Below are 26017 nucleotides of genomic sequence, written 5' to 3'. Positions count from 1 at the left end.
AACAATCATGAAACTGGAAAAATGTTCGTGGGAGCATGTATGTGTGTGCAAGGCCGCAAACACTGTCAGCTCAGAATAGGACACACACACACTGAAGTAAAAAAATGTGAAGTGTGCCGCCACTGACAGTGTGTGACATTCACAACTTCACACGTGTTTACTGAAAAATACTGAACACAGAGATAATCGGTTAAGAAGCTCTGCTGCTCCAGTCTCACCATCAAGAGAAAGAAAACACATTGACAATAACAAACAACATATTTGAATGCACACATGCCCAAATGTGCAGGTGTTGGTTTTCGTTCAGAACAATTACACAAATAAATCATTTGCACATCAAGCAGCCACCCACCATCCCAGTCTGCAGCCTGATGTGCATCTGCACATCACATATGATGTGAACAATAGAATAGAACAGAGTAGAGTCTTTATTGTCATTGCACATACTAATATACATACATACAACGAAACTTGTCCTCTGCATTCAATCCATCCTAATTACAGTTAGACACAATCCAACCACTAGGAGCAGTGGGCAGTTACAGTCCAGCGCCCAGGGACCAACTCCAGATGTAGCCGCTGCCTTGGTCAGAGGCAGAGAAAGGAGCAGACCCTAAATGAGCATGTTTTGATTGTGCGAGGAAATCAGAGTGCCCGGAGGAAACCCACACAGACACGGGGAGAACATGTGAACTCCATACAGAAAGGCCGCGAATGTGTGAGGCACCAGTGCTAACCACTAAGCCACTGTGCCACCCCATTGATGGAATGAAGTTGTTTCATATTAACAAAAACAAATTCATCATGTGACGTCGCCTTTCTGTGTGTAGTCAATTGCTCTGAATACATCTGAGAAACCGGCTCTCACTGCAAGTTGTGGAATGTGATGTACCTGGATAACATTCGGATGATTGCATTCCACACAGCTGGCGTGGCTCGGCTCAAGGTTGAATGGCACACACCTGTCTAGGGTTGGGTATCAAAAACCAGTTCTTTTTGAGAATTGTTAAGAAGTGATTCGATCCACCGACGTCAACAATCTCTTTGCTTAACGATTCCCTTATCGGATCCTCAGAGCGGCTGTTGCTTCTGAGGGTGTTTATCAGGTAAATGATCATTTGTCTACATTTGATTGCAGACCCTGAAGCTTGAAGCAACGAAGCAATGCTCCGACCCGCTGCTTCGTTGGTTCTCTGCTTTGCTGCTTTTCAGAAGCAGCAAGTCCGCTTCTTAATGTTGGGAAAGTGTAAGTACACGGACCCACAACAGGGGGCGCAAATGAACGGACAATGGAATAGGTCAAATAACAACACTTTACTGTTGCGAACGTGCACAACAAAGACAACAAATTACAACAATGGACAAAATTCAATTCACAATGGTGTCGTGTGGGCAGGCTCGAAGATAGGAGACGCCTCTCCAAAGTAGAACCGGAACCATACGGTTTCCTCCGCCACAGGACCCCGGGAATACTGGAGCCGCCAAGTTCCGAACGCCCAGGTGGCCACTGCCACTCACTGCCACTGCAATCACTCACAAAAATCACAAAAGTTACTGTCAAGCAGTCAGCTGAGATTGTTACCTTCCAGGTAGAACGATATCTCGGCAAAGAGGTGGAGACGTCGTCCTGCTGATATACCCCTGCCGATCAGATGATTGGTAACAGCTGTTGCCGGTGATGTGTGACAGCTGTTGCCCTGGCTGCTCCTGTGAGGCGGCTGCGCCCTCTGGTGCCTGGAGCCCGCACTCCAGACAGGGCGCCCTCTGGTGGTGGGCCAGCAGTACCTCCTCTTCTGGCGGCCCACACAACACTTAACCCCTCTCAAAGCCATTTAAAGATCTCAATCGTGAGTCACTTTCGTGCAGATTGAAGTCACTAACAGGGACTCTTGTCTAGTTGAAGGCAAGAAACAAGAATCAACCTCCGTTCCGTTCGCACAGCTCCAAATGCTGCGCTGCTCTCTGCCGAGTCACGTTAGAGTCAGGTCAAAATTAATAACTTCAAAGCGAATTGCCATTTTAAATCAAATGACACCTTTTTCCAAACACTGTAATACAGACAACAAACTACAACCGACCAAAACTTTTTTCTTCCCAAAATGAGACGTCATCCATTCTTTATGAATTACATTGAGCCAGCTGAGCTCAGATCAGAGGCTATGTATGGAGTTGCATTTGTGCCATTAATATCTGAAAGGAAATGCTTTTGACAAAAACTACAGATTTTGTTTATTTTTTATTTACGTCCAGTACACGCTTACGTCAGATTGCACCATTTGCAAGGTCTTCTAATGGCACTAATGCAGCCATTGTTAATGCCATTTAATGCCTCTCACACTGCTTTTATATCCACCCATATATTTGCAAACACATGGGTGTGTTAATTGTTCTTCAGCGTGTCACTGATGTGCACATCACTCTGATGATGTCTTGTTTTCACACTATTAACAATCTCCCAGCATCACCTGTACATGTCAGCAGTGGAACAATAGCTGTAGAAACGTGCATATGTCAGCCAGGATGTTTTTCCACAGTCATTTCACTTTTGATACATCTGAACGCTGGCATGGAGATGGACATACATCACATTTTTGTGCATATGCACACTTTGTACATGAGGCTCCAGGATTCTAAGACCAGGCAGACCAACCTGAGTGCAGCCTGGACTGACTACAACAAAGTCTACAACTCAATGCCCCACACATGGATACTGGAGTGCTTGGCACTATACAAGGCTAATCGTGCACTGATAACTCTCATCAGGAACTCAGTGGAACTGTGGAAGACAACACTGGAGGCCAATGCCAAGGTAATCGCACAAGTCACCATCAAGTGCGGCATATACCAAGGTGATGCACTGTCCCAGCTGCTGTTCTGCATAGGCCTCAACTCCCTCAGTCAACTCATCACAAAGAGTGGATATGGATATTAATTCAGGAGTGGAGTATCCTTCAGCCACCTCCTATGGATGGATGACATAAAACTGTATGCCAAGAGTGAGTGAGACATTGACTCACTGGTCCATCTCACCAGAATCTACAGTGAGCATATTGGGATTCATTAAGATTGGATAAGTGTAGCTCAATGGTGGCAAAGTGAGGGAAGGCTGAGGTGGATGGAGTGGCCAAAAGGCAGGATAGCTACAAGTACCTGGAAATTCTACAAGTCAATGGGAACCATGATGAAGATGCAAGTAGGTCGGCCATAGCTAAATACCTCCAGAATGTAAGACAGGTGCTGAGAAGGCGGCAATCATAGAAATAAAGATCCGAACCATCAATACACAGGCCTTACCAGTCATCAGATACACAACTGGAATAATATGTTGGCCGCACAAGGAGATAGGTGCCAATGATGTCAAGACAGAAAACGTTCTCACAATGCATAGAGGTTTCCACCCAAAATCCAGCAACCTGAGGCTCCATGAGCAATGGAAAGAAGGAGAGCAATAGTTAGTGGGTGCCTTAGAGCTCAATCCAGGATGAGATGAACAGCATCCATTAAGTCAACAAAAATACACCCCCCGCCCCAGCTATAGACAGATGGTGTTAAGGAGTACCTCCTGATAGAAAGACCAAGCTCCCCCATGGGATGTACCATCAACACACAGAGGACCAGCTGAAATTCCAGTCCAAAGTCCAATCAGTGGCTAGAAAAAGCTGACCTAAAGGACAGCACAGAGGCTCTGATCAATGGCAGCACAAGAACAACCCTAAACACCAGATCCCTAGAGGCCTACCATAGCTGAGTGTCGGGAATCATGTACAGGAACATCTGCACCACATGCGGATGTGAAGTCCCCAAGAGAGAGACATTGTCGAAGGTGGTTGAGTACAGCATGGCTCAGGTGCTGTGGGACTTCAAATTCCAGACACACAAGCAGCTGTTGGCCAACCAGCCAGACATAGTGGTGGTTGATAAGGGACAGAAGATTTTTAAATTAATTGCACTTTAAGCCACCTTGTTTTATTGGTCAGTATAGAGTGTTACTGGTGTGCGGACACTTTAGATCATTTTGTTAGTCCTTCCAGCACCTAGTGTTTGTGTGGTTTGGATCTGCATATGTTTGATCACGTGCAAGATTTTGCACATCCTCAATGCACGGATTGGCAGTCAATAACATCTCATAACTCAGTATTTGCATAAAATAGACTTCTCTGTTTAGGCCCCAGCTAAGTGGTGGCACAGTGATCGTGTTCCCGTAGAACTGATTCTAGTCGCTGTGCCTCTGTCTCTTGTACCGAATGTGACCATGGGTTGATGGGGTCCCAACCATGCTGTTATGTGTCGACGCGGATTGAGGAGCGAACCTGCGTCAGACAGGACCCAGCGCTAAAAATAACCAGAAAACGGTTCCAAACAAAAACTATTTATTATACACCTGTGTTTAAAAGTGTAAAAACATAAAAAAACAACGTCCCTCTGGTGGAGTGATTCGTGGCTCGCTCTCCAGCGCCCGCAAGGATTAAAGCCGGCGCTCCTGGACTTCCTACCACCGCCAAACACCCCCCAGGTGGACACGACAAACTGATTCTCTGTGAAGCAAAGAGACGGTGAGGTAAATCAACAGATACAACTATATCTTCCAATAAACACACGCTGCCAGCAACACACTCAGGTCAGGGTCCTTTCTTTTACTTTATGCAAATGAGCAGCCTCTCACAACAAGTGGAGGATCACTTATCCTTCACGCCACAGCAGTGAGAAGCAAACTACGCAATTCTCTTTACAATTCCAGTACACTGTGTAACAAAACACCAAGTTACTATCAACAAGTACTTAAACACTTAATTACCTTTCGTGTGTGCTGACAGCATGTGTCCTCACCCCTCCCTGCTTCACGGGCTCGATGTGTCAAAACCCAGGCGCGGTCCTCAGCGTCTCTCAAACGAACGTCACAAGGTCGAGTTCCCGGCAGTTCTGCTTGAATCACACATGACTTAAATGCAGAACGCCATCCAATTATCTGCTTCAGCTGCAAGTCATCCAGGTTGCACGTGAGCACCAAGCACAGGTGCTTTCCATGATGTTGATGAGGGTGAAGACTCTTCAGCCAGCACCTTCTTCACAGACAAATCAGCGCTCATGCCACCTGGAGAGCAAAGAAAAGAAAAGAACACCAAAACATCCAGCCACGCCCCCCCCAACACACAACACATGCTTGAGAGTATTGTATTTATTCCCAGCATTATAGCAATTGGTTGTGTGTTTTGTTCCTTGAACGTTTTCAAAACCTTGGTGTCCAGCACTACATGGGATTCTTATTATCCAACTGTGTCATCTGTTATTCAGGACAACTGCCCCAACCTCCCTAACTCTGGACAGGAAGATTACGATAAAGATGGAATTGGAGATGCTTGTGACAATGATGATGATAATGATGGTATCCCCGATGACACGGTAAGTAAGAAGGGAATCTTTTTAGCTTCTTCTCTGAACTATAGACAAGGGAATGTGTGTTCAGTCTGGTTTGCGAGGTATCCTTGATTTTGATGATTGCATTCATCATTCATGAGAAGCCAGGTGGAGAGGGATAAGTGGATGGAGGGGCACAGCAGGAAGAAAAATATTTTCCCAGACCTAATTGAAAAGCTTTAAATTCCATCACTGAGGGTAGGACTCTGAAGGAGCCACACTGTATGCTGCTAATCCCAACATTACAGTTTGGACAAGGCTTTAAAATAAACAAGTGTTTCCTCCAGCATCACTCACTGCCTGTAAATAGATCCACTCAGAGTATGATAAATAGCAAGTACTGCACCTGAAATTCCATCCATTCCCCTGAGGTCTTTCCCCCATCTTCTTTTACAAACAGGACAACTGTCCATTTGTCTTCAACCCGAGGCAATACGACTATGACCGTGATGATGTGGGTGACCGATGTGACAACTGCCCTTACAACAGTAACCCAGACCAGATCGACACGGACAACAATGGAGAGGGAGATGCATGTGCTGTGGATGTTGATGGAGATGGTGAGGACTAAAGACACTTAATGCTTCAAACATCTAATGTGTGCTGTTAAGCCCCATGTCCAGACCTCAGACCAGACCCAGATGCCCAGACCCCTTTTGTAGACCTTTATGAACCCCAGGAAGAGTAGCTGATGCATTTACACTGCAGATGCTAATGGGGATCCAAATAAACAAAGAAACCTCATGTCTGTACGACATTTTTGCTTTTTCTGGGAGCCAGTGTAATTTTTTTTTTCCCCAGAGCGTTCCTTTTTTTATGTGGCCATTTCAAGAGCTTTTAAATCGGAAATCCCTCAACTTTTCCCAAAGATGCTGCAACGTCACTGCAGCACCTTTATATGCAACCGGGAGGAGAAGATTGTTTTCGCTGTTTCTATCTACAGTCAGCTAATTCGTCACTCAAAATCTGTCACAACAGAAACATAAAAGTCATCTGTGATAACAGATTGGACAGATGCTATGCTCCTGTTGAGACTGAGAACTTTTGTCACAATACATTCTAAACTAGTAGTATGCATTGAAGGCATTTTTGGGCTCCCTCACAGTGTTTTTCTTCCTAAAACTAAGGGTGACACAGTCTTTGTGGCAGCGGCCCCTAGGCTCTGGAACAACCTGCCCTGGCATATATGTTCTGCGGGATCTACTGAGGTTTTTAAATCTTCTTTAAAGACTCACCTCTTCTCTCTGGTTTTTAACAAAACTTAAGTGGACTTTTGGCAATTTTTTTAAAATTTAATCTTAATTAATTTTATTTGTTTGACAGCACTGCATTATGTGTTTTAGTATTAATATTTATTGTATTGCTGTGTTTTATTAATTATCTTGTTTTAATGTGTACAGCACTTTGGTCAACTGTTGTTTTAAATGTGCTTTGAGTTGAGAAAAAAAAAAAGAAAAACCATATGGACACAGGGCCTACCCACCTTGTGCTGAAGATGATAAAGAGGAGCACATTTTGAAGTTCTAAACTGAAATTTAAAAGTTTGAAATCATTGCTGCAGGTATCCCTAATGAAAAGGACAACTGTCCCCATGTCTACAACGTAGACCAGAGAGACACAGACCTGGATGGGGTGGGAGACATGTGCGATAACTGCCCTCTTGAACATAATCCTAAGCAAGTATGTAGACACGTGCACACGTACGCGCGCACACACATACACACACATTTCCACTTCACCCACCAACAATAATCTTCATCCGTCTCTCTGCTTCTTCAGCTCAGCTGTCATTCAGTCAGAGAGCCACAGTGATGATCCCGTGTTGTTGTTTAAGCCTTGTCATGTGGCATCAGTGCAATCATAACCCTGTGCAGCTCAAGGGCACATCAGCTCATTAATGTGTGGTGGCGTTTAGGAGTCTTTACAATAGCAATTTGAGGTAAAAATGCTGTGGAGGAAGGAGGCACCTTTATTGTGAAATTAATTAACCATTATGTAAAAGGATGATTATTTAATTTGCCATGGAAAATCTTTAATTCCATTAACAAGTAGCATCTTTAACTAATGCAAATATGGCAAGATCACACATAATGTGGAAACCATGAATGAGACAAGTTTTGAAACCTTGAGAAAACTAATTTCATTATATGGGTAGATCAATTAATCAATTTATAATGCACCAAATCACAGCAAAAGCTGCCTCAAGGTGCCTCACACAAAACATTTCAAAATCAAATTTAAAAAGAAATGAGTGAATAAAAAAAAAAAAATCAAATACACAATTAAAAGGCACAAGTAAAAAAATAAAACAGATAAAATAAAAACAATTCATAAGAAAGGGAGTAAAAATATGTTTTTATTCTTGACTTAAAAATGTCCACAGAATCTGAATCGGTGCATGATAAGAGAAGGCTCTTTGACCCGCTGACTTCTTCTCACCATAGGAATACACAGTAGTCCCACATCCTGCGGCTGCAGAACCCGGGCCGGTACGTAGGGTTTCACTAGGTAATGAGGTGCCAGTCCGTGAACAATTTTATAGGTTAGCAGCAAGACCTTAAAATCTGCTCTTACAGAGACAAGAACCCAGTGCAAAGATGCCAGAATGGGTGTAATATGTTCAAACCTTCTGCTTCGTGTCAAAAGTCTAGCAGCAGCATTCTGAACCAGCTGGAGACCCCCTAATGGTGGACTGCAGTAACCCTGAATATAGGACATTACAATAATCCAATCTGGAAGAAACAAAAGCATGAATCTTAGTGTCTTAGCGTCAGCCATAGACAAGATGGGGAAAATCATCGCTGTATTTCACAGATGAAAAAAAAGCAGTCCTGGTAAGATCCCTAAAATTACCCCAAGGTTCCTCGTTCTGTCCTTATAATGTATGACATACGAACCCAGGTTGAGCCTGAGCGCCAGATGGTCAAATTGGTGCCGATGTCTCAATGGACCAAGAACCATCATTTCAGTCTTATCAGAGTAGTCTTATCAAAGTAGGAAGTTACTAGACATCCATCTTCTCGCTGATACAAGACAGTCTTCCAGAGATTTTATGGGAATGAGATTTCCCTCAGTTATCAGCATGTACAACTGAGTATCATAAGCATAACAATGAAAGGCAATTCCGAAACGCTGCAGTATAAGCACAAGGGGTACACATAAAGGGAGAACAGCAGGGGTCCTAAAACGGATCCCTGTGGAACCCCGAATTTCATGTCACTAAGGTTAGAGGTAGTGTTATTATACAAAACACATTGAGAACGACTGGACAGATATGACATCAACCATGCAAGGGCACTTGCAGTAATCCCAAAAAATTCTCCAACCTATCAAGCAAAATATGATGATCCACAGTATCAAACGCAGCACTAAGATCTAACAGTACCAAAACTGTAGTGGTGTCCGAGTCCATCTTTACTGAGCGCTGTCTCACTAAAGTAGTGAGATAGTGAGGAGTGATATTTTCTAAAAGCAGACTGCGATGGCTTAAAAGCTCATTCCCAACAAGGTGGTACACGAGCTGCAGGTGAAACTACTTTATCCAGAATTTTAGAACGAAATGATAGATTTGACATCATTGAGATCAGTCAGAAAAGCAAAACAAACAAAACAGTAAATTTTCAGAACAAGCAACAGGAAAAATACCTTTATTACTGATCACAATCCTCATTAAAGTGTCTTTTTTTAGTCCAGTGCTGTGTTGTTCTGACTATAAGAGAACCGTGATTATAAACTGACGTGTTTGTAGAAAAAGATATCCTGAAGACCAAATCTTCTTTTATACAATGAAAATGCTTTGATTTTAAAATAATAACAAAAACATATTGTATGTGCAGTGACTCATTTCTTTATTTAAAATAAAAACCAAATGATCTGCACAGCCACAGCACTCCAACACAAAAAAGGCTCCATTTAACAAAAAACAAATGTGATGTTTTGGGCACCAGCCCTTCATCAGACAACCTGCTCAATGTGGCACACCTGGTATGCAGGACCAAAAAAGCTTTTTGTGTGTTTTGGATGTGCGTGGCTTTATTGTATCATTTGTATTTTTTTGATGCCGCACTCCATTTTTTGACTCCTGCCTATATTGAGCTGACAGAGGAGGATTACTCCCCCAACAGGTGTGCCAAATAGAGCAGGTTGTCTGATGAAGGGTTGGTGCCCGAAACATCACATTTGTTTTTTGTTAAATGGAGCCTTTTTTGTGTTGGAGCGCTGTGGCTGTGCAGATCATTTGGTTTTTATTTTTGGTATATTATTTTGTCCTGCATGCCTTTTTATGTGTTTTGGATGTGTGTGTCTTTATTGTATCATTTCTTTATTTAACCATGTACTGACACTGACAATTTTTACCTCTGCCATTTTACCTTGTTATGTTTTCGCTCACGTTTGTTTGTTTGTCTGTCTGTTTGTCAGCAGGATAACTCAAAAAGTTTTGAATGGATTTTGATGAAATTTTGTGGAGTGGTTGGAAATGACAAGAGGAACAAGTGATTAAATTTTAGTGGTGAGCCGGATCATGATCCGGATCCAGGAACTTTTTAAAGGATTCTTCACCATTGCGAGATAGGGGGCATTTTGACATTCTAGTTTCTAACTCCACAAAAACAAGGCAGAAAGGCTTGAAAAAAATTAGGGTGTAACATAGTCAAATGTTCTATCAAACAACAAAGTTTGGTGATGATCGGATCTGGATTCCGGATCTGGTGATCCAGAATATGCAAAAATATAGGGAAAACAGAAAATGTGTCAGTGTGAGGTGACAAATGAAACTAGAGATGCACAACTAACACCAAATTGTAGCTGAATCTGTACTGATTCAGTAAGGTGTCATCAGATTTGATGTAGCTTCAAATGTTATGGAGCTAGATCCAGAAGAAAACCGCCATTACCGAAAAATCGTTTTTATACAATAACTTTTGAACTAATAAAGACATAAAAGTGATTCCAAGTTCTAGTGGTATGTTTTCATGGTCAAGGATGTCAAATATAAAGGAAAGAAAAGTGTATGTATCATAGTTTTGGTTGTAACACTGAATTGTTGAATAGATCACTGTGCCAAGGAGGGAATCTCTTTAGGATCAGTGACCCTATGGCCTTGTGCAGCACATGCAACACTTAAAAAATATATTTCAGAATTTACTGTTATTTATTTAGAGAAGTGTTTCATAAATGTTAAAAAATTCATATATTTGCAGTTTAGTTGAATAATAAATTGAATTTTGTCTCTTATTTGTTTTTGTCTATAAGCACATGGAATATCAATATCAGTGCTCAGATGACAGTAGTTTCTGGGAAAGGTGCAAGTTGCAATAAACTGTGATGCCAAGCGCTAAGGATACATGCTATCCAGTCACAGCAGATGAAACTTTTTTTTACTACTGAGCAAACATCATTGTTAGACTTTTTTAGGTTCAGTGATTCCACGGCGTGTAGACGTTATGACGTCAGTGACCCCATGGTCTTGGCAGAGGTTTGCACTCTCTGAGTGCTTCTAGTTTTGATTGTTACCATGTTTAAGCTGGTCTTTTGGGGCTTGTTGTCTTCTAACACTGTATTGCTCGGCTGCTTCAGAGTTGCTTGATGCCTCTGCTACAAATATCACCAAGAGGTTAAATTTTGCATCATAGCTTCTCCTCGATTGCTGGTTAATTTTCTCAAATTTTCAGTTGACCTCATTCCAGGAAGGTACACTCTTTCACATGTCATCTACAGTTACAGATGTTTATGACATCACAGTTCTAGAGCCTAAATATAAGGTGACCCTATGTTTTTCCTCATTTGATGCAAGCATGAATATCAGCAGAGCTTTTGATTTTCACAAAGACTTTAATTTGGTTTAGTGAGTAGTTCTCTGGGACACCGTGAGAAAACATGGACTCCCCAAGAAGCTGCTGAATATCATCACAAGCCTTTATACGGGTACTTTGAGTGCTGTGCAGAGGGCAGCATCTCTTATTTTTACCAGTAAATAGTGGTGTTTGTCAGGGAAGTGTTCTGGCTCCTGCAGTGACTGGGTGTTGGGTAGGGTTGCGGAGTCACTGATTTTGTGTGTGTGTGTGTGTGTGTGTGTGTGTGTGTGTGTGTGTGTGTGTGTGTGTGTGTGTGTGTGTGTGTGTGTGTGTGTGTGTGTGTGTGTGTGTGTGTGTGTGTGTGTGTGTGTCTTTGTTGGTGAGGAAGGGTTTACTCCCCTTAATGCCTCGTATAATCTTTGTGGAATCAATGGATACCATGATTGCAGCACCTGTGTGTCTGGGTTTATGATTGCCCTGGATCAAGACAAAGATCCAGGCTTTCACAGACACCCTGCACTCTGCTATCAGAAGTGTATCTGTACACAATGAAACTGTTATCTTATCTGCTTATCTTGGTTTAACCTCTGTGTTGTGTATATACGCTCACTTCTTGTTGCTCCAATCTATGGACACAAACTCACGATCTCTGGCATGGGAGGCGGACTCTCTGATCAGAAGCCCGAAACTCGAGCTCTGGCCCTCTGGCCAGAGAGTCCTATTACCTGTTGTGGAGTGAGGTTTACTGACTAGTATTACGCAGTGACTCGTTCTGGCCTCGTCACACTCAGTTTGGCAGTGCTGATGCAGAACCGTTACACTGTACTATTGTTGTTTTTATTGCTTTTTATTATTTTTATTGTTGTGCCTCTTTTACTGTAAAGCACTTTGTTTTATCAGCTTATAGCTAAAGGTGATATTGACATTGCTGAAAAGCAAACGTCTTAAAGGTCCTCATGCTTCATTTCCTACAGTATGGTTGTGAGACTTGGATGGTGATACCTCAATGTTTTTGGTATTTTGTCTTTGTCATCCTTGGGTACCACTGGAAGGCCTTTTTGCCAAAGAAATGGTAAGTTAGGGGACAGTGATGAGGAGTATCACTTGCATTGCAATATTTTGGCCATGTTGCACATTTCTGTGGGAATGATCCACTGTGCAGGCTAGTGTTGAGGCCCTCAACAGCTGGAGAAGATCTACATTTCTTCTTGCTGCAGAAGGTGGATGTTTACATTAAACAGGTGTGGATTGACTTGTTGTTTGCCATTCAGCCTGGTGAATCCAGCCATGTGGAACACAAACACATGATCCTGGACTCAACCTGACCATTTTTTTTTTAGATGTATTTCAGATGTACTTCCACTCACAGCATACCAGAAGTCATACAGTATGTGCCATGTTAAATGTATAACATTGAATCATCACAGGTGGATTCAGACAATGACCGTGTTGGAGACAAGTGTGACAGCAATCAGGACATTGATGAAGATGGACACCAGAACAATTTAGACAACTGTCCATATATCCCCAACGCCAACCAAGCTGACCATGACAAGGACGGCAAGGGAGACGCCTGCGACTATGACGATGATAATGACAGCATCCCTGATGACAAGGACAACTGCAGACTGGCCTTCAATCCAGACCAGCTGGACTTTGATGGTGAGCATGTGCTTCAGAACACTAAAGTTTAGTCTTGACGGTTCTGATAAGGAAACACACTGACATAGATCACTGCATGACTGCAGGTCTCCCTAACGGCTAATATACTATTAATGAATATTTACTGTCCTGATCAAAGTTACTGGCAACTCTGAATTTGCTGCACTTGTAAAGGATTTCAACAACAAAAATGTTGACCAGTGGGTGAGTGACTTAGTCCATCATCACCAGCTCATCTACACAGTAAAATTTACTGTGTTGGGATAACATTTGATCCCAGTCTAAATAGAATAAAAAACACTCTATGGTAGAGTGAAAACAGCTCTACTGTTGTCCACCACTAAAAATTAGTCCACCTTGCCTCCACTGCGCATGCGTCATTTCCGAGCTCAGCAACTCCTGTGGACGGACTCTCTTCACCCAAAGCGATCAAATGGATTAATGGGATTATTAACCATCAGATGACAAGGTAAAACTTATTAAATCATTCTAAAGTCAGTTTTAAGCAGAAATGAGGCAAGATTTGTGATGCTTTGAAATGACGGACGCTCCAGCTGCGGTGCTCTGATCACTTCCTCTGCCTTTTATTATGAAATAAGGCTGAATTTTATGTGGAAATGATTGTTGTACAAAAGCTTCAGATATCTGTCGCTGAGATAGATGATGACTGTAGTGCAGTTTGAAGCAGAAACGAGGTGATAATCAAGGGCTCAATTTAGAACTAGAAATTGGGGGGGGCAAAGTGTGAGGCCTGCAGGGCCGAAGCCCATAGGCCGGGGGTCTGGGGGTCGCTTTAGGCCCCCAGAAGCCAACAGTTTCTAGATAAACTCAGATGCATTCTGAGCATCCAGAACAGTAATTTTAATGTTTTTAGAAGACCATAAAGTGGACACCATTTGACTTATACAATTTGAAACTGTGGATAAAAGTACTTTATTCTGAGAATAGCCAGCATTGATTTTATTAACATCCTGGTGTAAATAAGGTATCACCACATGTGTAGAACTCAAAAAGAATGATGGGTTCTCATTAAAAAACAACTGCAATGTGGTAAAATTTGTTCATAAATATGAAAGAACAGGCTCTTAATAATTATTAACTATCGCATACTGTATTTTTTTTTCTCAAGATTTGTTTTTGCATACGTTTGAAAAAACAACAGATCACAAGTTTAGGATAAATTACTTACCATGAATTTAATTTTCAAAGTGGCACTAATGACAACACTCATAGTGAACATAATTTCGCTTGCATAGACTGATTTTGGAGATCAAGCAATAATTGCAGATGGGCTTTCTGAGGTCCCAGATAGCTTTTCTGATTTCCTTTTCTAACTTTCAGAATTTAGTAAATTAGCATATGGTCCATTGATACTTATGTGTAGACACTAGTCCCTAGAGGCAACTATTTTTGGTTTCAAATCTGGGTCCAGTCCAGTCCCAGAAAATTCTGAATGTGACAAACAAGAAACAGGTGTAAACAAGTCAATGCTGCTAAAAATACAAACTTGCAGAAACAAAGATACTATTCTGACATGGTTTGCACATAAGACTGGCATTGCATGTTTCAAGTACACACATATATGTCAGAAGGTGGGGGGGACATACCATATTCTGTCCCTCCTGGTTGAAAAGGTGGGGGGGGACATGTCCCCCCTATCCCCCACCAAATTGCGCCCATGGTGATAATCGGTGAACCGCGGCTGATGACGCATGCACAGTGAAGACAGGGCGGACAGAGTTTTAGACAGACTGTTTGGTCGGCGACACTGTCTCGTCAATGCAAGTGGTTCTACTCCAATAAGAGTTAATTTTACACTATGTTGACTTGATTTAACCCTGTGGTAGAGTATATTTCACTCTATTTAGACTGGCACCAAATGCTATCCCAGCAGAGTAAATTTTACTCAGCAAAATTTACTGTGTAGACAATAACGATTTTGTAACTCACCAACTTAAAAGAACATATAAAAGAGCTTTGAGTCACCAGATTACTCATATGAGCAACTTTGGTTTGCCTATGTAATGTAAAATATAATACATAATATACATGAAAGATGTGTCTGACACATGCTATAATGTTAATGGATGATGATAAATGTGGGAAAATTATTAACGCTGGGTGTCTTGGTGGCTACCCTCACTTCCAACACAGTCACTCAATTTTTACAACTGTATAGACGCCTTTATGGTGTCAAATCTCGCTCGTAATCACATTCTCGCTGGGGAGGCCAAGATTTTGTTGTCAGTGTAAACAAGTGTTTGCAGCTACTTGTTTGCAACATTGCGCCATTATGGAGGTGAGTTCAACCAAAATAAGTATTTAGGTGTTTAACTAGGATTATCCTGTCTTTAATGTGAGTTTTATAAAAAATTGTTAGGGTTGCATGTTGGGAACCGGTCCTTTTCAGATATCCTTAAGAAATGATTCAATCCTTCGACATCAATAGCCTTACTGCTTGATAATTCCCTTATCGGTCCTTAAGAGGGGCCGTTGTTTTGGGGGTATGGTCAGGAAAATGATAATTTCTCTACATTGATGACAGACCCTGCAGTGGGTCTGTAAAATCAACCATTTCAGCAGCGCAGCTTTGCTTTGAACCTTGAACCAGTGAAGCAGTGCTTCGATCTTTGATCTGCTGCTTCGTTGGTTCTTTGTTTTATTTTGCTTTTTCTTAATTTTTCCCTGCTAAAACCCCAAAGAGCGTATGTCTGTGAGTAATATTTACCTTTTTTATGTTAAACCGACCTGTTATGGTCTTCTGAAACATTTGATAGATGCATTTTATAACTTAAAAATGGAACCAATGCTAATGCATTACCATGTCTATGACATTTTCAATGTTAAAGTTAGCATTAAGCTGAGCCATTATCAAGCCTCCCTCCCCCAGCACGCAAAGGATTCTGGGATACTCTAAAAAATGCAAATACTTGCCTACTGTTTGTATTTATTCATGATTGATGTAAATGAAGTCCAAGACTTATTCAGTGACTTGGAAATGTTCATATTTGGAATAAATTGCCTTGACCCAACTTCTTTTTTGTTTGTGTGTTTTTTGGAATGTTTATCCTCAGGATTGCATGTATATTACCAAATGAAGTTAAGCAGAAAAACATGAAATATCTTGTGTTCACACTGCAATGAAATAGAAGTCAACATAAATATAATCACTTCTGTGCATTTTGTTTTTTGTTTGTTATTATTTTTTTTCCCATATTTCATTTTCCCATATTGTCCCAAATTTTCTGGTTCACATTTACCATACTGCTTGTTTTTCCTAACGACTGATGTAAACGAAGATCAAGACATATTTCGTGACGCAGACTTGTTTATGTATCTTTTCCCTGACTTGTCTAATGAAAAGTGGCTGTGAAACTGATGATTTCTGTCAACTCATCAAAGTCTAAAAATACCAGTCTCATGTTGTTGTTGTTCATTCGGTTGCTCCCGTTTTTGTCACCACGGTGGATACAGTCAGATCCACATTGGTATTTGGCACAAGTTCTTTGCCGGATGCCCTTCCTGACGCAACTGCAGTTTTACCTGGAGGAACACACACAGTGTTCCAAAGAGGTCTCCCATCCAAGTACTAACCAGATCCTGCTTAGCTTCTGAGATCTGATGTGATCAGGCTCACACAGAGCAGACCAGCTGCAAATACCAGTCTCGTGTACATTTTCTATTTTTGTTTTTGTTTTCTCTTTTTTGTGGAAGCATTTTTTTTGTTTGTTTTTCTTATTCAATAACTATTGAAAATTGGCTCTACATTCAAGTTTTAAATTCTGTACTTACTATTCAGGGGTGCCTTTACAATATTTTTTCAGGAGACGGTCGTGGAGATGCTTGTAAAGATGATTTTGACCAAGACAATGTGCCTGACATCTATGATGTTTGTCCGGAGAATTTTGACATCAGTGAAACAGACTTCCGCAAGTTCCAAATGGTTCCTCTGGACCCCAAAGGCACCTCTCAGATTGATCCCAACTGGGTGGTCCGTCATCAAGGCAAGGAGCTCGTTCAGACTGTGAACTGTGACCCCGGCATTGCTGTTGGTAAGGAAACAATTTGTTCTCACTGTCTCGACTGTTTCCAGATTGAAAATTTGCTAAATGGCAAAGCCACTTGTAATTTCATAGCTATGTCTCTGATAATGAGTTTGTCCTTCATCAGGTTACCATGAGTTCAATGCAGTGGACTTCAGTGGAACGTTCTTCATCAACACAGACAGGGACGATGATTATGCCGGCTTTGTGTTTGGCTACCAGTCCAGCTCCAGGTTCTACGTGGTCATGTGGAAGCAGATCACACAGACCTACTGGTCAAAAAAACCAACCAAGGCTCAAGGCTACTCCGGCCTGTCCATCAAAGTTGTGAATTCCACCACTGGCCCAGGAGAGCATCTCAGGAATGCTCTCTGGCACACAGGGAACACCCCAGGACAGGTGAGACGGAGACGGTCTTCAGTAAGAGTGGATTGATACACAAAGTCCACGTTACGATACATATCACGATTCACCTATCACGATTTGATACGTATCACAATACATAGTAATTACATCACTGTCCACATTAATTATGTCAAAAGGAATCTGTGGTGAATGTTTAATTTTAAGGAAACAAAAGAGTAATCTTTGATGTTGTCCTTTTTCAACCTTGTCTCACCACAGCAGATCCAAGGTGGATCTGCATGTTGATATGGCACAAGTTTTACACCAGATGCCCTTCCAGACATACCTCCACATTATATGAAGACTGGGTGGGGATGGCCTTGAACTGCAAACCTTCCTCACTGGAAACAAGCACACTAATCACCACCCCAGATCATTTTTTTTTTCTGCAAGAGATCTGTAATGTGTTAATCTGTTTGGTGAAAAACTCAAACACCACACAGGTAGATTGTAATTTTTTTTTTCAGGCAACATGTAAAATTACCTGAAGATGTATGATTTATTGAAGCTTTTGTAAGTTTATGTAAGTGCATTTCAAATCCTGTTGCTTATAGTGGAGGCACTCATGCTAACATTGGTACATTAGCATTATAACACACTACCAAGGACAACCCCAATTCCAATGAAGTTGGGATGTTGTGTAAAATGTAAATAAAAACAGAGTACAATGATTTGCAAATCCTCTTCAACCTATATTCAATTGAATACACCACAAAGACAAGATATTTAATGTTCAAACTGCTAGAATTTTTTATTTTTGTGCAAATATTTGCTAATTTCAAAATGGATGCCTGCAACATGTTTCAAAAAAGGTGACACAGTGGTATGTTTACCACTGTGTCACCTTTTTTCTAACAACACTCAATAAGCGTTTGGGAACTGAGGACACTAATTGTTGAGGCTTTGTAGGTGGAATTCTTTACCATTCTTGCTTGATGTATGACTTCAGTTGTTCAACAGTCCAGGGTCTCCGTTGTCGTATTTTGCGCTTCATAATGCGCCACACATTTTCAGTGGGCGACAGGTCTGGATTGCAGGCCAGTCTAGAACCCACACTCTTTTACTATGAAGCCACACTGTTGTAACATGTGCAGAATGTGGCTTGGCATTGTCTTGCTGAAATAAGCAAGGACGTCCCTGAAAAAGACATTGCTTAGATGGCAGCATGTGTTGCTCCAAAACCTGGATGTACCTTTCAGCATTGATGGTGCCACCACAGATGTGTAAGTTGCCCATGTCACTAACACACTCCCATACCATCACAGACGCTGGTTTTTGAACTTTGCGCTGGTAACAATCTGGATGGTCTTTTTCCTCTTTTGTCTGGAGGACACGACGTCCGTGATTTCCAAAAACAATTTGAATTGTGGACTCGTCAGACCACAGCACACTTTTCCACTTTGCGTCTGTCCATTTCAAATGAGCTCGGGCCCAGAGAAGGCGGCGTTTCTGGATGTTGTTGATGTATGGCTTTTGCTTTGCATGGTAGAGTTTTGCATGAACTGTGTTAACTGACAATGGTTTTTTGAATTGTTCCTGAGCCCACACGGTAAGATCTTTTACATAATGATGTCGGTTTTTAATGCAGTCCCACCTGAGGGATCAAAGGTCACGGGCATTCACTGTTGGTTTTTGGCCTTGCCGCTTACGTGTAGAAAATTCTCCAGATTCTCTGAATCTTCTGATTATATTATGGACTGTAGATGATGGAATCCCTAAATTCCTTGCAAATGAATGATTGTTCTTAAACTGTTCAACTATTTTTTCACACAGTTCACAAAGTGGTGATCCTCACCCCATTTTTGCTTGTGAACAGCTGAGCCTTTTGGGGATGTTCCTTTCATACTCAATCATAACACTCACCTGTTTCCAATTAACCTGTTCACCTGTGGAATGTTCCAAACAGGTGTTCTTTGAACATTCATCAACTTTCCCAGTCTTTTGTTGCCACTGTCCCAGCTTTTTTGAAATGTGTTGCAGTCATCAATTTCAAAAATGAGCAAATATTTGCACAAAAACAATAAAGTTTATCAGTTTGAACATTAAATATCTTGTCTTTGTGGTGTATTCAATTGAACATAGGTTGAAGAGGATTTGCAAATCATTGGATTCTGTTTTTATTTACATTTTACACAACATCCCAACTTCATTGGAATTGGGGTTGTATATCCATCGTGAATCACTGGTTTAAGGTGCTCCCCTCACTCAGGTCCTCAGCCACCTCAAGTCTGTATTTTTAAAGCACAGTATAAATCATGTTGCACACATTGGAGGTGTTCAGCTAATGCTAATGTTCGGTGTGATGTCAGCACCTTCACATCACACCGAACCCCAAACAAGCACCAAATCAATTATACAACATATTAAATAAAGACTGTAGCTTTACTAAAGTAAGGAAATACGTAGTGCTGTGCTGCACTACATTGACAGTATTTACCAATAAGAAACTGCAACTGATTAACATTTCTCAGTATTTTCCAAATTATTGCTAGAAAGACTAATGTTCCAACAGACTATAGCCAAATGTATTGACGCTGATAATAATAAAGTATATTTTAGTCATCAACTCACATTTCATAAAAACTATTATTTTGGAGATGTTATATACTTCATTAATTTAATTGAATAAATTGATGAAAATAAACATTTTAAATATTTTGAGGAATTTAAGTTATATTACAGTATATTTATATAATTTCCTATTTGTATATTTTGTAAATCATTTCTGATTCTTCTTCAAGAGATCATTATTTTTTCGATGCAGTACAATAGTTGACTTTTTTATGGTATCATGATACTCATTTCATAAAACAGTAGTAAGGTACTAAGCTCCAAGATGATTGTTTCACCCCAGATATTTTAAGGGGCGCTCCAGAATTTTTCAAACTGAACCTTGTTTTATGATGTTTTGTGGTTCAACTTTTCACTCTGGAGAAAAAGGTTTTAATCTGTCCGTTACTGACTTTGAACACTAAGCCAAGTCACCCAAGTGAGATATCCCATAATCCCTTGTGCACCAGAGCGGTGCTGCAATCAAAACAACATGGAGAAACCACATGACAACAATTGCAAATGAAAATTATTCAACTAAAATGTACATTTTATGGCTTTCATAACATTTATGACACAATTCAATTCAATTTATTAATTTTATATAGCGCCAAATCACAACAGAGTCTCCTCAAGGTGCTTCACTCAAAACAATTCAGAAAACAGAATAAAATGAATTAAAAGATTAAAAAGCATAGTAACATGCTATGCCAGTATGCTAGCCATACGAAAGGGAAATTGTTTCTTAAGTCTGGACTTGAAAGTCTTCAGAGTAATATGTCTGAAATTCAGTTTGCATTTATAAAATTGAAGGTAGCAGACACGGAATATTTGGAAGATTTGTTACAGCAAGTTTTCAGGTTCTCATGCATGCAGTGTCATTTTGGCATCTCTTCACTGGCTTCCTGTCCCAGTGAGATCAGATTTTAAGGTTCTGCTACTAACCTTCAAGGACTGGCACCTCCCTATCTAGCCGATCTAATTAAACCCTATGTACCTACCTATGTGCTTTGCAATCTCAAGATGCAGGACTACTTTGTGTCCCTAGGGTGTCCTTAATGGTGACTAATTATACTGTACTTGTTATCTTTCCGATGCCTAATTATGTTTTTTTTTTCTCTCTCTCTGTTTGTGGTGCGGCTCCATCCAAAGATGGATGTGGTGCCTGTTTCTGCAACCCTTATGTCCTGTGCCCGGCAAAATTTCCTGTTTACTCATTTTGTTAATTGTGTCAGTATCATGGTCCAAGCAAAGGGTCACCCCTTTGAGTCTGGTCTGCTTGAGGTTTCTTCCTGAAATCATCAGAGGGAGTTTTTCCTTACTACTGTCATCTGTATGCTTGCTCTGGGGGTTGGAAAAGTTAGACCTTACTTGTGTGAAGCACCTTGAGGCAACCTGGTTGTGATTTGGTGCTATATAAATGAAAATAAATTGAAATTGAAATCACTGCATGCATGTGTAAAATAATTTGGGGGGTTTTTATAATTCCCCATGCAAATAAAACTTATTGTCGTTCACCTGGTATAATTATTGAATTTGGGTAAGATAAAGATCAACTTTATTTATCCAGAAGGAAATTATTTTGCCAGAGTACAGAAACAGTAAAAAAAAAATGGTTAGTTAAATATACAATTATAGAAAGTGTTAGTATTCAACAGAAAGACAATATCATCAAAGACACGGAAGTAAGGAGAAAAACTACATGAAAAATCATTATTTTTTTTGCATTTTATGATGTGTTTGGGTCACAGAATTAATTAAATTTAGGGTGGATGTTTCAGCAACTTTGATTAAAAAATGGGGAGTGCAGCTGCTCAAAGGGGGCGTTCCAGTGAGTGGGTACAGTATAATCAAAGAATGTTCCTGCTGTGTAATTGTATTGGTTGCAGGTCCATACTCTGTGGCACGACCCACTGAATGTTGGCTGGAAGGATTTCACTGCTTACAGATGGCATCTGATCCACAGACCAAGAACAGGACACATTAGGTGAGTGAAGATGTTTAATTTTAGGTTACATTATACAAGCTTTTAATGTTGAAACATCAAATCAACTTAAATATTTTGTTGTTTCAGAGTTGTAATGTATGAAGGCAAGAAGATTATGGCAGATTCAGGCAGTATTTATGACAAGACGTATGCAGGCGGCAGATTAGGTCTTTTTGTCTTTTCACAAGAGATGGTGTACTTCTCAGACCTCAAGTATGAATGCAGAGGTAAGGATTTAAATGAAATTGCATAGCAGAAAGTAAAATATCTCCTCCCATGAACAAACTGTTGATGTTCTGCTCTTAGGACCATATTTTGACTGTTTGCATGGTCTAAGATGCACCTTAGGACAAGAAGATTTAAGGCGTGAGCACCTCCACTTTTGCTATTTACATGGCGCATAACTCAGGGCAGCGTGGTGGCTTCATGATTAACCGTCCTGCCTCACAGAGAGAGGTTCCGACCACAAAGTTTGCTTCCGATGTGGTCCTTTCTGTGTAGAGACTGTATGTTCTCATGTTTGCTTGGCTTCCCTGTAGATGTTCTGGCTTCCTTCCACATCCATCTCCAAAGACATGGAGGTTAGGTGAACTACTGACTCCAAATTAACTGGTGTAAATGTCCAACCCAGTCTCACACTTTTTTTGTGCTCCGGTTACAAAATGATTCAAATTTTCATGATGGGTTTTTTTTTTTAACTCACTACTACAGATCCAATTTGGATCTACATGTTGATTTGGCACAAATTCTACGCTGGATGTCCTTCCTGATGCACCTCCACATTACATGGAGAAAAGTGGCAGGGGTGGGGTTTGAACCGGGTTTTGCACTGAAACCAAGTGCACTTGTTTTCACTTGGAGTCGCCACAGCAGATCTTGGATCATTAGTTCATGAATGTGTTCATTATAAAACAACCATCGATGCGCCTTGATGCATCTTTTTTTCTAATCAGAATTTCTTTTGTCTCATTGTCTGACAAATTTAAGTACAATGGTCCCTCGTTTATCGCGGGAGTTATGTTCTAAAAATAACCCGCGATAAGCGAAATCCGTGAAGTAGTCAGCGCTATTTTTTGCAATTATTATAGATGTTTTAAGGCTGTAAAACCCCTCACTGCATACTTTATACACTTTTCTCAAACAGGCATTAACATTTTCTCACTTTTCTCTCCTGTGTAAACACACTCTTTTTTCTTCTGGGTGAGAAGATTATAAACAGACACGCGCAGAACTCTCCCTTCGCTCACTGCCTCCGGAGGTACGGATATCCAAGTCCACTCTCGGTGGCCACGGAGCTCTGCAGCTGCGGTCAACATCCGCATCAAAACAGCGAGCGTAGTCTGTGGACCTGTTGCCAGATTTTGCGCAGCTCCGCACAGCAGACAGGAGGGCGGTGTGAGTGGCCCGCTGCTGCGCGCATAGGAGGCAGTGAGAGCAATCGCGGTGATGCCGACCGGTGCCGCGACTGGCCCGCCTCATAAGGACGCAGAACACAATGCGCTGTTTAAAAAAGAAAAAAAAGCATGCAAAATTGCACTAAAAAAAATCAGCGAAACTGCGAGGCCACGAAAGGTGAACCGCGTTATAGTGAGGGACCACGGTATTTTTAATATTCCATAGCAGGCAGAGGTGTGGCCATGTGGTTAGTGCACTTGGTTTCAGTGCAAAAGGTTCCCGGTTCAAACCCCACCCCTGCCACATTTCTCCATGTAATGTTGAGGTCCATCAGGAAGGACATCCAGCGTAGAATTTGTGCCAAATCAACATGCAGATGCAAACTGGATCTGCTGTGAAAACAAGGGGAACAGCTGAAAAGTTTTACTTTATATGAATAAAGACAGAGTAAAATTCAATGAAAATATTCAGTTGATAATTGCTAGTAAATTGGCACAAATTCTACACTTTTAGATAAACTAATATATATGCAAGTAAAATTTACTTAAGAATTCTCCTTGTTCAATTTAATTGGAATATCTGAGTGGAAAAACTTGCCTAGGTTTTTTCAAGTAAATATCAATCTTTTTCATTGTAACACTTCAGGGAAAAAAGCATTGACGGTACACATTTAATTAAAAGTTAAAAAATCTTTCTAACATCTTTCTGTGTAAATGTATCATGTTACAACGTGGACGACCCGCTGCTTAAAGACAAGTGCGGCTTATTTATGTACAATTTCTTTTTTCTTTTCAAAATTGATGGGTGCGGCTAATATTCAGGTGCGCACTATAGTCCAGAAGTTACGGTATTACTAACCCTACCCCCATCCCTAACCTTAACCCTAACCCAACCCTACTCCTTCCCCTAACCCTAATCATAACCTCTCACTTCACTTTTAATTTCGTGCAGCCATCACAGAATGTATTATAATAAATTTGTGGTCCCGTTGTGAACATTTTGTACTTTTCATGAAAATATCACAAACGAATAGATTCATTTATGTTTTGTGCTGCTGAATCACAACATCTCGTGAGACTGGGTTGGAATGTCAGTGGACCGATCTATCTTCAGGCGAGGGCGGGGGTTGGGACTTGGCATCTTTTACATGCATAATGACTGTAATATAAAATAAAGACAGGCCTGTCAAATTTCTTATGAATCACTTTTTGCTAATTGCAGGCTTTTGGTGGTCACTAAGATCATGTTACTTGTTTGAATATTGTTCCGCATAATAGCAGAAGAACTGCAGAAGAAAGTGGTTGATGGTCTATGGTGTAGTTGCTTTCTGCAGTTTCATGCACTAGATAAACTAAAGTACATTTGGTATTTCAGCAAGATGAGTGTCTGGCATGAAAATGCCCTGGAATGTGCCTCGTGTAAAATAGGCCCCTAAATCTGCAAAGTCAATTCTCAATGTGCTGTTGTGGCGAGTTTGTTAAAAGTTTCTTTGAAATCAGAAAACTGTTGATTAATGTATTAAATGATAGTGCTTGTAGATCACCATGGATTTTATGTAAAAAGATGAGTTTGATGACAAACATATGTTATATTGTGAGATTCACCTGTGAAAGTGTACTAATCCATTTAGATATTTTTCACAAAAAACTAATTCTGTTTTCTCTTTTGTTCCTCTCTTTTAACAGATACATAAATCCAACTGTGCAAAGCCTGTCTTCCAAACGCACCTTTTTGAATGAACTCTAAACATATATTCACTTTTTCAAAGTCCAGGGATCAAGTTATCTGCACAGCTCTTTCTTAACGCACACTCAGACGGGTGTGACGGGCATGTGGTCAACCCCAGCGTAACCACCCTGGTTCAGGCAGTGCGCCAACCAGCCGAGTGCCAGTCGGGGATCAGACAGCTCCTTCACACTCGGGATCCGTGAGGCCAAGGAGCGCTGGGGAAAAAGTAAACATGCTGTTAGATTTGCCCGTACAGACACATCTCTGTGCATTCCCAGCTTTCCTTGCTTTCTTGTGCTCTTAAAGACCTCATTCATGTTTGTGCAGGAACAGCTCCCCACAGGTATCTGTAGACTCTCTCTCTGTCCTTCATGCTGTGTGCCTTTCAACTCGACTTTCTGGATGGTTGTCTCAAAGAAACATCTCATGAAATATGCTTTTTTGTTCCTCGATCTGCCAGAATATAAGTTCTGAGTCACACAGCCTTAAAGGATGAACACAGCTACATTAATAAAGAATATTTTTTTCAAGGTCTTGGGACTCGAGAAAACAGGTGTCACTAAGTTAGTCAAAGGAACATGATGTGATTTTTGGTACAGTAGTGTTCAGAATAATAGTAGTGCTATGTGACTAAAAAGATTAATCCAGGTTTTGAGTATATTTCTTATTGTTACATGGGAAACAAGGTACCAGTAGATTCAGTAGAATCTCACAAATTCAACAAGACCAAGCATTCATGATATGCACACTCTTAAGGCTATGAAATTGGGCTATTAGTAAAAAAAAAAGTAGAAAAGGGGGTGTTCACAATAATGGTAGCATCTGCTGTTGACGCTACAAACTCACATCTATTATGCTCAAACTGCTTTTTTAGCAATCCTGTGAATCACTAAACTAGTATTTAGTTGTATAACTACAGTTTTTCATGATTTCTTCACATCTGCGAGGCATTAATTTTGTTGGTTTGGAACCAAGATTTTGCTGGTTTACTAGTGTGCTTGGGGTCATTGTCTTGTTGAAACACCCATTTCAAGGGC

General features: G+C 40.8%; 1 protein-coding gene across 1 annotated transcript in view; it reads left to right on the top strand.

Moving 5' to 3' along the window:
- thbs1b (thrombospondin 1b) overlaps window positions 1-25641 on the top strand; it is an 87462-nt gene extending 61821 nt beyond the window's left edge. Inside the window, exons 15-23 of the mRNA XM_034162351.1 lie at window positions 5293-5400; window positions 5816-5975; window positions 6977-7095; window positions 12638-12872; window positions 16697-16924; window positions 17043-17314; window positions 21760-21857; window positions 21945-22084; window positions 24938-25641. Coding sequence (XP_034018242.1) covers window positions 5293-5400; window positions 5816-5975; window positions 6977-7095; window positions 12638-12872; window positions 16697-16924; window positions 17043-17314; window positions 21760-21857; window positions 21945-22084; window positions 24938-24945 — 1368 coding nt within the window. The 3' untranslated portion in view covers window positions 24946-25641. The remainder of the gene's footprint in view (window positions 1-5292; window positions 5401-5815; window positions 5976-6976; window positions 7096-12637; window positions 12873-16696; window positions 16925-17042; window positions 17315-21759; window positions 21858-21944; window positions 22085-24937) is intronic.
- The last annotated feature ends 376 nt before the right edge of the window (window positions 25642-26017 follow it).

The sequence above is a fragment of the Thalassophryne amazonica genome, chromosome 21 (genome assembly GCF_902500255.1).
Source record: "Thalassophryne amazonica chromosome 21, fThaAma1.1, whole genome shotgun sequence".
NCBI classification, from domain to species: Eukaryota; Metazoa; Chordata; class Actinopteri; order Batrachoidiformes; family Batrachoididae; genus Thalassophryne; species Thalassophryne amazonica.
This window is presented reverse-complemented; position numbering and strand designations above follow the sequence as displayed.